Source organism: Ixodes scapularis, unplaced genomic scaffold (genome assembly GCF_016920785.2).
Source record: "Ixodes scapularis isolate PalLabHiFi unplaced genomic scaffold, ASM1692078v2 PGA_scaffold3__209_contigs__length_174095766, whole genome shotgun sequence".
Classification (NCBI taxonomy): Eukaryota; Metazoa; Arthropoda; class Arachnida; order Ixodida; family Ixodidae; genus Ixodes; species Ixodes scapularis.
The window spans coordinates 70,598,177-70,615,114 of record NW_024609868.1 but is presented as its reverse complement, the minus strand read 5'-3'; the positions used below and the strand labels follow the sequence as shown (position 1 = coordinate 70,615,114).

At 48.6% G+C, this 16,938-nt stretch overlaps 1 protein-coding gene across 1 annotated transcript; it reads left to right on the top strand.

Moving 5' to 3' along the window:
- Nucleotides 1-4,560: 4,560 nt before the first annotated feature.
- On the top strand, nucleotides 4,561-16,414 carry LOC115331817 (nose resistant to fluoxetine protein 6-like). The gene is made up of 5 exons (XM_042292763.1): nucleotides 4,561-4,605; nucleotides 6,301-6,383; nucleotides 6,477-6,599; nucleotides 7,845-8,289; nucleotides 16,007-16,414. The coding sequence occupies exons 1-5, from the start codon at nucleotides 4,561-4,563 to the stop codon at nucleotides 16,412-16,414; spliced, it is 1,104 nt and encodes a 367-aa protein (XP_042148697.1).
- The last annotated feature ends 524 nt before the right edge of the window (nucleotides 16,415-16,938 follow it).

The window sequence follows — 16,938 nt, the reverse complement described above, 5'->3', positions numbered from 1 at the left end:
CGCACGTCCCGTCCCTGCACTCTTACAAGAAAGGGTATGGATAGCCCTCCCTTAGGGGAGGAACGGTCTTGTAACCTATGTTCCTTTAGAAAGAGAGAAAATTTCGTCCCTGAAGCAGGGGAGCAAAGTTCCTCCGTCGCCTGCATCTCATTATGGCGGCCCTAAATCGAGCAAATCGAGCTCAATAAGGCTTAACGAGGACGCTACGTCTCGTGTACGGGACGAGAGCAGCAGCAAATAAAAGCTTAACACGAGCTTTCCGCAAACTGTGTTTATTTCCGAAGCCAGATTCCCCCCCACAGGTACAGAAACTTGCGTTTCGAAAACAGTTACTCGGTCCTCTCGTCGACAGCACTAGGATGTTAAACGGAGACAACCGATACCCAGTTACTTCGCGCACTTTGCGTCTTACCTTTGGTGTTCCTCGAGTCACAATTCTTTCGCCAACCGCGCATCACGGAGAAACGACAAACCAATCCGGGAAACCAAAAGCCGCTCTCAAAAGAACAAACTCGAAGCTGCTGTTTATCGCGTAGCGTGAAAGAAGGTTAAATCGCTTGCCACCAGATTGCAGGGTCAAGCAGAGTAATTGCAACTTGCTAGGCTAGGTGGCGCTAGGCACCGACTAATTCATGCTCTACAAAAAATAATTTCATTTTCTCAGGCCACTATTGCACATGGGGATCCTCTACTATACACACATTACGCATAGTACAAGCATCAGGTGAACATACATTGAGCACATACACATACAGGGCACATACAAACATGAATACCGGGGCACACCACACTAGCCCGAACACCACACCCGTGCTCGGCGTTTCCGTCTTTTATACTGGTCGTTTTGAATGTACAAAATTTTTCGGTAACTGAATAAGCAATAAAAAATATTACCAGCATGTTGATTTTTTTCATGCAATGTCATACCTCTAAGAGTATTTGGAATGGCTCAGGGGATGAATCTTTTATTAAAAAGCAAACGCTCGATCACGCCGTAATTATTTGGAAGCAATAAATCAAGCCGCTCCAATGCGGTTCGAAGCCATGAGTTTGTTTCCCCGCACGGCACGTCATAGCCTGTATTTCTATTGTAGTGTTTGTTTTTCTATTTGTGCTGTTCGCGCAAAGCTGCAATTGCCGTCTTGAATTAATCTCTGTAGAGCGGATATTCACTCAGCTGGAAGTGATGCTTCACGGGCTGAGAAATCGCTTTTCGATCAACTTGAATGCAGTCAAAGCCGCGACTTGCGGCAGGTGTTACATGTACGGAGCTACGCCGTGGCGAGCTTGAAAACTTCTTGCGCTCATCCCAGCGCGCCACTTGGAGGGCAGTTTCTCCAGGAACCGTAGTATATTTAAACAGCAAAATAAAGGGTAGCTTTTATTTTGATTTCACCTACTATTGTTTTTTAATGCCGAAATTCCATACTTTGAATATACGTACTTTCCGTTGCGATTTCGTACTGTTCAGTCCTTGCCCCAGAGCACAATCGCTCTCGGGGACGAGACAATTCCGACAGTCACATTGGCCGCTGTACGATAGGAGCTTCTACAGTTCAGACACGCGTTCCAGCATGACTATCCGCACGTTGATCGATTGCACGTAATCCCTCAAGTGGTATTAAACTTTTTAATGTAAAGCGGAATCTCAACCCGCGACCCCCCGCCCCCTCCGATCACGGCCCGACCAGCGGCATCAAGGCCTGACAGTTTACGATCTCATCTTCTTGTTACACCACTGATACGCGCACACACGGTCACATCGGCGATAATTCCAGTCTTCTGTTCACAAGCCACAACACTGCCATCACGATGTTGCAGCTATGTTGCTGACACGCACAAATACAGAACCACGTTGAACGCCGGTCGCACTCGGCATCGGAAAGCAGAACCGAACTCAGCACGGAAGGCACCCAGGCAGCCGGCAGCAAAACCTGCCTGTCTTGGACGCAGTTCCCTGCGGTTTCCATAACGTCGAAAACGTCGACACAGTTCCGAGTGCTTTCGCTACTGTAGTTCCGTGCCGCGCGAGTCCCGCAATCCGGAGACGGCCATCCCCCAGTGTACGTGGCGCTGCTGGCACTGCTCCGGAACTTCGCTGTTTCTAGCGTCTTCGTTTGCTCATTTGATAAAATTAGTGGTAAAAACGTCAATGCAACCGAAACCTTCTGCACGTTTAGACTAGAAGACGGAATTACAGGCGGCCTTCGCTGCCGCTGAAACTCAATCAACTCAAGAGCTATTTATTAAACAACGTGCGCGACCTGCTCGAAAAACGAAACCGAAAGAAGATGAGTCGGAAGGGCGAAAGCTTGCTCCCGTCTGCCTGGAGAAGGAGAAAAACGTTTCGTTCCTCCCCTTTTTGTGGTGTCCGCTTGGGGGCGCGCCAGTAGAAGGGAGGAGGACGCTCCGTTGCTACTTTTTTCCTCCATTTTTTCTTAGACTGTGCGACACCTCAAAGAGAGGGCCGCATCGCGTCTCGTTCTCCCTTTCTCCGCCTAACGCGGTCTAGATATGATCGACGTATTGAAACCGCAGTACGATACGAGAGTTGTGCACGTGGAGGTATCGGAAGGACCAGCGTTGCAGGAACTCCTGCTCTCCGAGAAGGAACAGTTGCGCCTCGAGGTGGGACACGAGCTCCCGTCGTAGCCTCAACAAAAGCGGCAAGAGCGCGCGCAACCTCCATCCCTGTCCCACGGCGCAGCACCAGTTTCGCCAAAGGACGTACTCGCTCGCGGCGAGCAGAAGGCACACAAAGAGCCCCGAAGCCCAGCCCAAGAAAACTAGCGCAAACCACCCGCCAGAACGGGCGCGTCGCCACACACTCCGACACAACATGCACGTTCGTCTCTCGGTCGTCGCAGTTCGGGCACTAATCGGTGCGACACGCGCCCCACCGAAGTAGCCGGTCTCGTGTGGGAAGCACTCCCCATCCGCGCTGCCGCTCGAAGTCTCGAAGGTGTCCTGGAAGGTTGGAGGAGGTGAGGCGGACCCATGGGAACGAATACGAGAGTCCGATCTGCACGAGAGTGAGCTGTGGTTCCAACAGGGTTTGGGCGAGGCGTGACGCTGGTGTTGTCGTGATGTCCAATTGTGGCGCCTGCTCCACGAGGCGGCGATGCAACTGAAGCGCTTTCCAGTAAGCCGGGGTCGTTGTCTCAGCACAGGCACCCGACGGGCCGGCGAGGTCAATACCCAGGTCTCGGAGGGAGTGCCCCACGAAGTAGAGAGCGAGAGATATGGCCGGGTTCTCAGCTTCGTGTAGGATCATGAGCATGGTCTTGAGCTGCAGTAGCGCGGGCGTGCCATCCACGCAGGGGAAGCCCCATCTTCCCTTCTTGCGCGACAGGGAGAGCACTTGACGGGTGACGAGCTCGGTTTTCTCCATCCAGAAGAATCTGAACAGAGAACTTCGCACTTGTCTGATGAAGCTCCGCGGTGGTATTACCACCTGCGCTAGGTACCAGAGACGCCCACAGAACACCGAGCGGTCCAGGTACCGGCGCTCGGCCATGGGGAGAGCGTAGTCACGGGCATGATCAACACTTGGCGTGATGTCGCGCGCCAGGCGGGTCCACAACTCGGGCGAGATTCCCATCGCGTTGTACGTTACTTCTAGGATCTTCATCACGGCAATCACCCGGAGCGGGGAGGCTGGTTCTGGTGGGCAGTTAAATCACAACGCTTTGCTCTTTTGCTCATTGAGGTGTGCACACGAGAGCGAGCCGTACGTCGTAAAGACCTGAGGCGCCACGCCGAGGTCGTGAGCGTCGCTTAGGTGCAGTGTGATGTCGTCGGCGTACGCAGTCGCCTTCACCTCGCCGCTGCCGGGGAGAGGGAGGCCGCGCACCAGGGAGCACTGGTCGATGTTGGTGAGGAACGGCTCAAGCGACAGAACAAAGAGGAGCGGCGAGAGTGGGCAGCTCTGACGTACGCCTCGCGTGACGGGGAAGCTGGCCACCACGCTACCGTTTACGCACAGATCACTCTTCATGCCAGCGTACAGGACCATGAAGAGGCGAAAACCCTCCGGGGGGAACCGAAGGCGTCGAGCATAGCGAAAAGGAAGGGGTGCTCAACCCGGTCGAACGCTTTCGCCTGGTCCAGGGAGGCGATCAAATCCCTGGCGCAGCGAGAGTTCGTGTAGTGAAGCACGTCTCTTGTGAGTGATGACAGTGTGTGGACGTTGCGGCCCACGGCCGAACACGTCTGGTGCGTTGTTACAATGTCCGGGAGGATGTCGTGTAGCCGTTGTGCAAGCACCGAAGCGAGCAGCTTGTAACTTGCGTTGAGCAAATTGATGGGTCGCCACGCCCCTGGATCGCTGGGGTCCCTTCCTTCCTTGGGCAAGAGGATTATGCTGCCCTGCCGGAAGGACTCCGGCAGGCGGAGCTCCGTGAAGACGGTGCGGGGGACTGCACAGACATATTCCCCCAGCACATCCCAGAATGTGCGGTAAAACTCGGTCGGGAATTCATCCGGGCCCGGCGCAGATCCAGTCTTCATTTTCAGCAGAGCGTTGTGAACCTCCACTGCATTGGGAGGCTTGAAACGCTGATGGCCAGTGGTGGGTTGAACTTTGGAGGGGCCGTGCAGGAAAGGGTGCGTCGCCAGGGTCACGCGGTCTATCGTTGACTCCGAAGTCGCCAGGACGTCGAAGTGGGAGCTGAAGCTTGGGACAGAAGGTTGGCCAAGCGGAGGCGTCGATGGAGGAACTGGAACGGGCGGGACTCGCCGCTCCTTCGCCTGTGTGCGGTGTGTGTAGCGAAGCACTTCGGGGTGGAAGGAGGGTCCGCCCCTCCCCTAAAGAACTGCCACTGCTGTCGTCCACGCCCGTAGTAGGTGTTGGTACCGGTCGAGGAGCTGCGAGAGGTAGCCCCTCATAAGGGGAGTCCCAGCGCCCCCGCGACGTACGATGCGGATTCGCAGCGATGTTTCGCGGAGCTCTTCAACTTGCCGCTGGCGCAGGGCACGGCCCTCCGTCACGCACACCACCCGCCAGGTTTCCAGAAGGTGGTTCCAGTTCGCTGGATATGGCGTCACTCCAAGGAGAGACCGGCGCAAATCTTCTTTCAGGCGGTCGCGGCTCGTCGGGTTCCGCAGGACGCGGGAGTCCAAAAGCCAGAAGCGTTGGTGCCCGGTCAAGGGAGCCAGACAGAGCTCCGCGAGCAGTGGCCGGTGGTCTGAGATGTTACCGATGGCGGGTAGGAAGTCCACAACCCCAGAAGGTTGAACGGCTTAGGCCAGGGTCTCGGTGATGTAGACCCTGTCCAGGTGGCTGCTTGACCCACCACGTTGCCAGGTGTGCTCGAAAGTGGCACCGTGGAGAAGGGTCCAGCAGTCCACCAAGTCAAAATGTCCAATTAGCCGTCTCAATTCGCGGGCGTTCCGTCTACGTTTCCATAGAAATCGCTATCTCGGTCCATTCAAATCTTCGAAGTTTCCAGAGGGTCCTTCTAAACCAGTTGCGCCGAGATCACCATGGAGCATCATAGTACCGGAAGAGTTCCTCGCCACTGTAAGCGTCTTCGGCACTGTCTATACTATCAACTTATTAATCATGCCCATCTCCATGGATCTCTTACAGTTATATTGTTCTTCTTGCGTATTTCAAAACAGTAAAATTATTTTTCAGTGCCTCCAAGCACCGACACAGCATGTGGTGGTACGAAGATGTACGCTTGTTCCGCCGGTGTGTGGATAGCACAATCTCAGTATACAAGAGACGTCTCCATAAAGCTACCCGTCACCAGTGAATTTAGATGGGCTCACCAAGGTGGAGGGGTCAAAAAGGAATTGCCAATTTCACGGACCGAGATGGCGACCATACGGGGAGCTTGGCGCTACTTTCCCAGGATCCAGTGACTTTAGTCTTACCGAGATACCAAGCTGCTGAAACGAGTGTTGACGAGCCTTTACAGATGCCAATGCTGGGGAGAAGGACACAATAGAATCTAAGATGGCAATAACTTGACCTGTTATAGTAATGATTAAGTGATACAAAGCAAATAAGAGGAAACAAAAACTGAAGATCAGTTATGGCGGCGCCCATGGACAGCTGCTGCGAATTGTCTATAGTATATATGCAGTTCTTACTTTCTCTCTTTTTACCTACGCTTGGGGACAGCTTTTTCTGGTGTTTCCGAAGTGAAGACTGTGCGAGCACAGCTGCGATAGGCGTTCAATGTTCGCGGGCGCGCGGGCACCAATAGATTTGGCTTCATTACCGAAAAAAAGTTGTCCCCAAGTATAGGACAACGGAGGCCAAGTTTCTTACCCTTACATTTTACTTCACAGTGCTTGCCGCATTTTTGGTACCCTTCCGCGGAGTTTCAACTGTACGTCGTCAGAACAATCATCCTAGTGGCAATCTTTTCAAGGTGAGACCTTGCTGCGTGCATACGATATCTATATTTATATCTATTTTTAAATAATTTGAGCATTAACCCATTTATTTTTTCTTTTAATTAAAGGTGTCCGAAAGTGGGTATAGCCATCATGGCAGCAATTGTTGTCTCAACCTGCATCGCCGTGGGAGTAGTCACGCACCTCTACAACTACTTGCCTGTACATCTCGTCCTCACATTGGATATCCAGTACGTAACAGGCTCACGTTTAAGCACCTAAATGAGCTTAACCATTCCGCTAATCAAATAGGCGCACTGAGCCCTCACCTCCGTCCTGTAGTGTAAGATCAGCTTGTTCCTCCTAATCGTGCTCATCCTATAACACCTAGAAGGCAAGGCACGTGCATTACGGCATCGTTATGGGATCTCGCGAGCTCGACGAGAGCTCTCGAGATCCGTGGTTAATCCGTCTTAGCATCGCCGCGTGCTAACCTCGTGTTCGTGGTGAGACGATGCTAGACGCGCTGTCGACGATGCTGATGCAAGGTTATGCGGCGTTGCATGTATCCACTAGTGATGACGCTTGTGAGGGAAGAGGAAAAAGACGGGGTGCAGTCCTGGCCATCTGGGTGGAATTGGCTCAGCAAACTAAGCAGACAGGCAATATGTCTTTCAATTGATCATTGGCGGTCTAATAATGCCATATTGTATACACACGCTCTAAGGAATGCACGCGCGTCTACTTACCCGCAAAACAATGGAAGAGTCAATCTATGCGATATTTGAAATCAGCTCAGCGAATGATGAGGCGGGACTTATGTTTTCACCTCAAAATTAAGTCTGCGCTGTGGCATTGCGCAATGCAAGCATGACGCTTTGCATTGCGTAATGCAACAGCGCAGACTTGATTTTTAGGTCTAAACGTATGTTCCGCCTCATCATTCGCTGAGCTAATTTCGTAGATGGCAGAGATTGGCTCTTTTAGGGTTTTGCGGGTAAGTAGACGTGCAGGCATTTCTTAGACTGTAGAATAAATCAATTGTTACAGGGAGATCCTTCTGCTCGCAAATCATGCACTGAAGTTCTCCAGAGACCATAAACCGGACGCCATCGAGACTTTAGGAAACGTATATGTGGTCAAAATATCGGTCCAGTTTATCAAAAGCCCGCGCTGCAGAATCTAGGTATCCTGTGGGTTCAATCCCTACCCCTCCCGTCTCGCTCTATATGAGCATCGTGTACCTGCGTGCGGTCCCGTATACCAAGTGATTTATGCACGTTAAAGACCCCAGGCTCGGAGTGGTACTGTTCCGGCTAAATATTTCAGCTACATCGTAAGTCAGTGCCGCCGTGCCTCGAAGGCCTACCGACCTTACACTGTTTAACAGGATCGTCTAATTTGTCTTTTTTTACTCATATACAAAAGGGCGGTAGACTGAGTGAGGTACACCACCCCGGGTCTATACATTTCTAGCGTTATTTTTTCGTCCACAGAGCTCTGTCCGATACTGCCATGCACGTTTACAACAAGGCCTTTGCGCACGCCGGATCCCTCTTTACTGCGATCATCTTTGGCTCCTTCGCCGCCAAGCCGCACCAGCTATCTCGCAAGGCGCATGTGTTCTGGTGGACGGTGGCGGCGACCTTTGCCTGCACGTCGCTGTTCGGTATCTACTCCTGGAACAGGGGTCGCGCGCCCGAGCACCTAGAGTCCGTGGTCTACGCCGCACTGCACCGGGTCGCCTGGGGCTTTGCAGTCTCCTGGGTCATGTACGCATGCGCAACAGGCCGTGGTGGACCCGTCAACAAGATCCTCGCCAACCCGCTTCTCTACCCGCTGGGCCGACTCTCGTTTGCGGCGTACCTCGTGCACGTGGTCGTGGTCTTTGTTAACATCATTCTCGGCCGGGAGCGAAATACCAATAAGCCGTTCCTTGAGGTAAGTGTCTGAGTTAAGAGCACTGAAAAAGACGAGAGCTTCGAAATCGGGAACGTATTTCGATCATTTATTACTTGCCATTTCACCCCAACCTAAACACATTTGGTTTTCCATGTCTCATTTCCACCAATGTAACTGTCTCAATTTCGGTAGTTTTTGTCAAAACATACTTGTTATTATGAGCGGAGATCAGTACATATTGCGGGTAATGCATTCACCCCTCAAGTAGATATCGCTAAACTAAAACACGTGGCATACTTTTTTTTTATACCAATGATTTTTTTAATCCTAATGGTATACAGGGTGTTGTTTATTTTAATTCGAACACACTTTTTTTTTTCTTCTTAAATAGGGGCTTAGAGTTAGATGAGTTATGTTTTCAGCATGTACTTATTAGTCTCGGCGGACATTAGAGCAAACAATAATCGTGTAAGTTGACCAATTAACTAAAATATCGCAACTAACTTTTTTTTAATTTTTCGTATGGAGGTCAGGTTGGAATTTCAATATTGACGTCTGGTGTGGCCTCCCCCCCCCCCCCCCCCCAATTTGTAATTGCCGTCAATACTGAAATTCCCACATGACCCCCGAACCCAATATTTTCATTTCAATTCATTTATTTTCTCTAAGGATCCGAAGGTATTACATAGAGGAGTGAGTTTTAACATAAAAATATATGAGTATATCAACGAACAAGGCAAAAATAAGAACAATGGCCAAGGAGGAACAATAAAATAAGTGATGGCATTTTTAAAATCAGCAGCATCAGAGAGTATGTGCGCGGGAAGGCGATTCCAATCTATTGAGGTTTGGTGAAGAAGGGAGGCATTAAATGTAGAGGTGTTACAATGGGGGATGCCTATATAAATTTAGTTAAGTGAAGTTAATTAAGAGTTTTAGGTAATTACTAAACTCACCGTGACGATTGTTCCCTCGTCTAATGTTCGCTGAGCCTGATAAATATACGTTGAAAAAAGAACTCGTCTCTCACCATCTATTAAAAAATTTAAAAAAAATATGTTCAAATAGTATAGCCGCGTTTGTATGAATACGACTTCAGCGCATCGACTCCAATCGTACTTCGAAGGAAGCCGACGCGGCAACGTTTACATGAATGCGCACCAAGCCCTAAGTGAAAGTGGCGCATCGCCGTGTCAAAGCTATAAGTTAAAGCTGCGTTTCCGGCACCGGCCGCACCACGTGACCACTTTTTCTGGTGCATCGCACGTGAAGGCCTTTTGACGCTTTCGGCGAGCGTAAAGATCGTGCCCGCTGTCTTCGATGCCGTGCAAGAAGTTACGAGACGGAAGAAACATCACAACCCGAGCGTTTTGGGATCCGCGTCGGGCCGCCGGGCCACTCTGGATAAGAGGCGACGTGCATGCGCACGGCCTGGCGAGCGAGACCGTTTCCAACCGCTCTGAAGATGCCACCGCGCTTCGCCTCGCCCAACCTTGCTGACCGCGACCGAACCCCGAAACCGAAAGGCTCCGGCGCAGCCAGGAACGGCACCGAGGAAGCAGCTCCTCGTCCTGCGCTAGTGCTTGGATCTCTCGGCGTCGTTCGTGCTTGTGCCGAAGCCTCTAGGCACTCCCTTAAACACGCAAATCGTATTTCGAAAGGCTTGGACGGGGGCCACCCTCACCGAGCGGCTCAGTTATATTCCGCTCACTTAGTTTGGCAATAAAAGCTCGCGTTTCTTCTTAGGAGAAAACTGCGGGCGATCACACCGGACGGATCGCTCTCCGCCGCCGCCGCCAAAGTTTGCCGCCGCCATGTTCCCAGCTGTTCACTCGCTCCAACAGCGAACGACTTCCCATAATCCACCCGTTTCAAAATGTGATGCGATCTCCGCTTACATGGGCTGAATGCATGTGCATTTGTCGTCTCAATCCACCTTTGTATAGCGACTTGAACGCGATGCGCTTCCTTAGCGCATTATATCGTATACATGACCGGATTGAATGCGACAACTGGATTCGATGCGACTAAGTCGCATTCATGTAAACGCGGCTTATGATAAACTCTCTATAAAACCTAAACAACGCGCGTCAAAAAAAAATAATCAAGGAAACTTTAGGACGTCACAAAAATCGTTTCGGCTTTTCGAGAAAATACGAATGATAACCGTGCATAAATATAGTATATTACTTGGACAAAACCATCGCTACGCCTTTCGTACATTCATTATCAACGGGTGGTTCGTTTTTCAAAAGACGGTGTGAAACCACCCACGTAGCAGGATAACGTTCTCAGAACATACCGGGAATGTTCGAAAGAACATATTCAACATTTTTTTAAATGTTGCAAATTTACGTAAGAACATTCTATCAACGTTGTCAGTCGGGGAATGTTTTCAAAAGAATATTTTTAGAACGTTCTGAGACGACATAGAACATAAACAGGACATTCAATCAACATTCAAATATACTAACAAGGTTCTAAAAACTTTCTCAAAACATCCAAAGAACTTCTGCAACATTTTTGGAATATTGCAAATTTGCGTAAGAACGTTCTATCAACGTTGTCAGAATATGGCGCAGGCACTTGCCTCTAAATTCGGGGAACGTTTTTTAGGAAATATTCTTAGAACATTCTGAGAACGACAGAGAACATTACCAGGACATTCAATCAACATTCAAATACCCTAACAAGGTTCTAAGAACGTCCAAAGAACTTCTGCAACTTTCTTAAAATGTTCCAAATTTATGCAGGGACATCATTTCGATCTCCTCAGAGTGTGGTGCGGGTACATCGCTACATTCAGGGAACATTCTCTCAGGACTATTTACGAAGATTCCACAATTACGGCTTGCTTAGGCTACAGACCCAATGAGCCGTACTACATATATGGATGTGATAAAGCTCCTTACAGGGTGATCGATATTTTTTCAACCAAAAGGTGTTTTTAGAAGGCGCAAGCACAAGCTAGCCGCTTTCCCAGGGCACCAGCCTGAGCATGTACTAACGACAGTTTACTCCTACCTGTCACTTGTCAACATCTTTCATTCAAAATGTGCTGCATAGATAACCGATTAGTCACTTTGAGCTTAAGTACAGACAGATAAACATGGCATCCCACACTCAACTGGGAAATACCTTTTCTCAAAGTTATGAGCCCCAGGTGCTTAAAAATCGGGTCTATTCAAAACTGCCCCTCTACATACGCAGTGAGTGCCAAGTTCATTATCAAGTTTTGAAAAACATTACATTTTTCCTACATCTTATATCCAAAACCTCGTTAGAGAAATATAAGGTAAAACTGATCCCTTATATATATATATATACATTGTTAGGGTGATGCTGTCGGCAGCAGAAAGGGCAGGACAGTACACGATGATAGAACACACTAAGGATTTATGGAGGCCGAGCCGGCCCGTGGGGCCTGGCGCGAGATGGTCGTGCGCGCCACTGCCCCGTCGTCGTCTTCACCTTCCTGACAGTACTCCCTCGGACGAAAACGGCCGACCCGGCCGGTGAATAAATGAACACATAAAGCACACTTACAAAGCCACACACACAGAAGGACAAAGGGCGGCTGCCGACAGCGAGGGTGAGGATCAAGATGGAAACGTTGAATTTCGGCCTCTTCCGCAGCGTCACAGATCTCTGCACCAGCCACACGACGGCATGGTCCGGGCTGGTGGACTCACGCCACTGAGAAGCGTCGGAACGTCGGGGGCTGGGGATAGGGGCGGGAGATCGTCTGTCGGCTTTGTCTGATTCGGCTTGTCATGGCGTCTGGGCGGGGGCTGGGCGACGGAGCCATGGGCTGGTGTTTGGTCTGCTGCTGCGGATGACTGCTTCAACGAGGCGGGTTCAGAGGATCATAGCGGCGCCGATGTTCAATGAAGGAGATGAGTATACCCCGCCCCTCCACCATACTGTTAGGGTGATGCTGTCGGCAGCAGAAAGGACAGGACAGTACACGATGATAGAACACACTAAGGATTTATGGAGGCCGAGCCGGCCCGTGGGGCCTGGCGCGAGATGGTCGTGCACGCCACTGCCCCGTCGTCGTCTTCACCTTCCTGACAGTACTCCCTCGGACGAAAACGGCCGACCCGGCCGGTGAATAAATGAACACATAAAGCACACTTACAAAGCCACACACACAGAAGGACAAAGGACGGCTGCCGACAGCGAGGGTGAGGATCAAGATGGAAACGTTGAATTTCGGCCTCTTCCGCAGCGTCACAGATCTCTGCACCAGCCACACGACGGCATGGTCCGGGCTGGGGGGCTCACGTCACTGAGAAGCGTCGGAACGTCGGGGGCTGGGGATAGGGGCGGGAGATCGTCTGTCGGCTTTGTCTGATTCGGCTTGTCATGGCGTCTTGGCGGGGGCTGGGCGACGGAGCCATGGGCTGGTGTTCGGTCTGCTGCTGTGGATGACTGCTTCAACGAGGCGGGTTCAGAGGATCATAGCGGCGCCGATGTTCAATGATGGAGATGAGTATACCCCGCCCCTCCACCATACTGTTAGGGTGATGCTGTCGGCAGCAGAAAGGACAGGACAGTACACGATGATAGAACACACTAAGGATTTATGGAGGCCGAGCCGGCCCGTGGGGCCTGGCGCGAGAGGGTGGTGCGCGCCACTGCCCCGTCGTCGTCTTCACCTTCCTGACAATATATATATCAGTGTGTCGAACCGAAAAAAATACGGGTTCGGTTACGGTTCAGGTTCAGGTAAATTTATTTTGTTCCGGTTCAGTTCCGGTTTGATTAATTCGATCCGCGAACCGGTTCGCGAACCGGTTCGGAAATTATAAATGACAAATTGCAACATCAAAATAAATTACAAATAAAACATCTGAAATCAGCAATTACGAAACGGGATACATCGTAGTGTAAGGCTCAGGGATTTCTACCAGGAATGGTTTCTTTATGTGCACTCAAAGGTTACCTCACCGACGTTTACGCATTCGGACTTTATCTAATTGGGTCCGACGCAGTAGCTGTAAAATCCACGACCTGCTTACAAACCCACTTACAAGTAGAACTCGTTAACTATCCCGCCACCTCGGCGTGTAAGCAAATGAAGGAACAGTGGGGAGAAAATACAGCTTTCTTTATTTGAACTAGCCTTCGGTAACTCAAATTAGACCCTTAAAGAAGTTTTCATTAAACAAGATACGGAATATGAAAAACACTTCACCGAACGCAACGCCAGAAGGACGTAATAGGATAAATATTAAAATAGAAGAGTTCGCTGTCTCACAAATATGTTAGCTTCTAAGTGCCTATACGAAACCGGATGCATTATTATCAAACTCCACAGCCTTTTCTTTTCTCATTCCGATGGAAGCAAGCTTCAAGAACTCGCGCGTTCTAGAAACGTGTTATGAAATGAGCACACAGCAGCATTTAGGATTTACGAGATTGTAGAAAAATGAAATCCCGTGACGCGACTTTTTTTTTTTTTTTTTTTTTTTGCACAGCCTTCCAATTCTTTTTCTTCCGTACAAGCCGCGACCAGCGCAATACTGGTTTCTTTGTCAAGATTCATAGATGCAGCGTTTGTCAAGATTCATGGATGCAGCGTTTGTCAAGATTCATGGATGCAGCGTTTATATTCCTAAGACTGAGTGGAGAAGAAAAATACGTAAGCGAGGTGTGTGTCAGTTGACGGCACTTAAGAAACAAATGGCATTGATAGGACATTCATTGTCAACAGCGCGTGGCCGAACCGTTTTGACATGAGCCGGTAACCGTTATTTTTTTCCGGTTGAGTTCCGGTTCGGGTTCATCGCGATAACAATATAAAGGTTCGGGTTCGGGTTCAGTTCCGGAAAAAATACCGGTTCGGTTCCGGTTTTTGGTTCGGTTCGGTTCCGGTTCGACACCCTGATATATATATATATATGCTAAGTTTCCAGAAACTCCACTTAATTTGAATATTCTTGGCACAAAGTGGCATATAGTGGATGGTGTTTCGAACCACAGGTTGCGTGAAAGCTCCGTAAAGTTGGCTTCACCTGCGAATATTCGAGAATGTTCGTAAGCGAACGTTCTAAGAAGTTGCGCATATGAATGTTTGAAGGGGAACGTTCCGAGAACATTGTGCATACGAATGTTCGCCAGCGAACGTTCCAAGAATGTTGAGCAGCTACGTAGTAAGGAATATTCGCATACGAACGTTCTTAGAACGTTCCGAATGGTGTTTTAACGTTCCTTCAACATTCAGAACACACAGGGAATGTTCGCACGATATTGGGTGCTACGTGGGCAATTTCTCGAACGATTTTCGATTGCGTTATTTTGTTTTTCCAGAAGCGGTTTTAGGAATTGCGCCGTTCTAATTTAAAGGGAAGCTGAACTTCTTTTCTGGCAAGCCTGGTTCCATAGATCGACATAATTGGGGCTCAATTCCTGACTGCACACCGTCATTGCGTTCCATTTTCCACATTGATTCCGACCAGTGCAAGGTGACATTTAGACAATTTATACAATGCTCTGGCACGTAATAACTAAGCCACAGGCTCTGAAACATAAAGTTCAAAACTTCTTAATATATAGGATATTTCCGCGAAGATTTACAACAATCGCTAAAAATTGGCTAGTCGAGAAAAAAAAAACACGCCTTTCCGGGAACAAACTGCCAGCAACGACGAACATCAGGGATTGCAAACGAACAAACAAACAAAAAATCAACATACTAATTAGCTAAATGAATAAGGAGAAATTACTAATCAATTTTTATAGTAGTGAAGATAAGCATATATATGGTTCCAATTAGAAGCTTGGTGCGCACTGTCGAAACCACTAAATGGGGTCATTTTTTGCCTTTTTAGAAAGGTCTACGGCCGTATTTTATGGTGTTCGAAAAATAGAAAAGAAGAGAAGCTCTATTTGAACTAATAATTTAGAGGGCCCTAGAGCGATAAACTGACAGCTGAAAGTTACCCCCCATTGGCAGCGCCATATTGCAGATTTTCGATCACTAGACACGTGATCTTTTTTGTTTTAATTTGAGCGAAGTACCGCGCACAAATAATTGTCTATTGATCTTTACTAACAGTACCCACGAGATAAGTTACGTTTCTTTCGTTTTAAGTCCAAAATCTGCTTTTACGGCAAAAACTCGGGGAGCTTCGCAATGCCTCCGCTAGATGCCGCCAGCCGCGGTGCTGTATATTTTATTTATTATTTTTTTTTTATATTTTTAATCGGAGACACTTATTTCCGGGGCCAACAGTATTCAAAAAGATAGTTCATTATGTTTTTATTTTTTTTTACAGCGACGACAATACAGATCTCGACTCAGTTTTCCGTAAAATCCTCATGATGTGGTACGGTCACGTGTCTAGTGGTCAAAATTGTACAACATGGCGGCAGTTAAGTGAGGGTCACTTTTGCCAGGTGAACGGTTCACCAGTTTATCGCTCTAAGCCTCTCTACCTCGTTGATTTGGACACGGTTTTAGGTTTCGGTTTTCTCTCGGAGCGCATCCTTCTGTCAGCGGTCTTGCCTCTTGGTCGAGAAAGACCACTACGTCCGTGCACCACACTTTTCTTCTTGTCCTGCGAGGGAAGCGAGGCACTACCTTCGCGCCTCGGCCAAAGGGGCAGGATTGCTTCCACGAAAATGTGCTCCGATAGGAAACCGATACCTACAAGCACGTTTAAGTCAAACGCTTTTTTTTTCTTTTCCGTTTTCAACGTTGTGTTGAAGAGAAATTGAAGTTTTTATTTGATTAATTTTGTCTTTTCAGGCTCAGAATTACATATCCCTGATCATTACTTCGTACGCTTTCGCCGCCATCTCCTACCTGTGCATAGAGTGTCCAATCGACGCCCTTGACAGCCTGGCGTTCGGACAGTTCAAGGGAAAACCCAATTCTTCAGTTGAGGCCGCAAAGCAAAACGCAGCGCTCGAGTTGAAGAGCGGTCACAGCGCGAACGGTACAGCTGGCAACAATGGTCTCTCCGTCGGTTATCTTCTCTTCCAGGTCAACGACGACAATAATAGAATTCCCTTCAGCTCGACCAATTACGACGACGGTCTACACAAAAAGGAATGCAAGAACCGGCTCAATGTGCATAAAAAGGGTACCTACGAAAAGAAACTTGACGCGAAAATTACGAATAATGAAGACTCGTCGGTTAGTACAAGGCTTTAAAACATGTCAACTTCTTTTACCTAGTATATTAAAATATAGAATTCGCTTCTTGACGTTTATATTAAAACACTCAAAATTTCATGCCTAGTTTGACACCAGTCACCTTCTTGCACCCCTTCAGCCGTCGTGTTGAACGAAATACCAACGAATTTTAAATCTAGGGATTTCACCAACACGCATGCAACTGAACTATGCAGAATTCAAAAATTCGTCTTCCAAAATAAAACCTATGATTGCTCAATTTATCTTATTTGATTACATTAAAAAAAAACGTTGTTGCTAATTTTTGTATTGTGTCGTGGCGTGTCCTGCATAATTTAGCATTACAAGGCTTTTAGTCCGTCCATGTGAATTTATGACACTCTGATATGAATGCAAATCTGACTCGTGCGAAAAAAACTGGTGTCCTGGATAAAGTAATACATACTTTGACCTCCAATGTGGTTCTGCTGTAGTATTGTAGAGGTTAGTCCTACCCATTCTAAATGCTTGTTTTCTTTATTCATACATTGATATAATCAGTA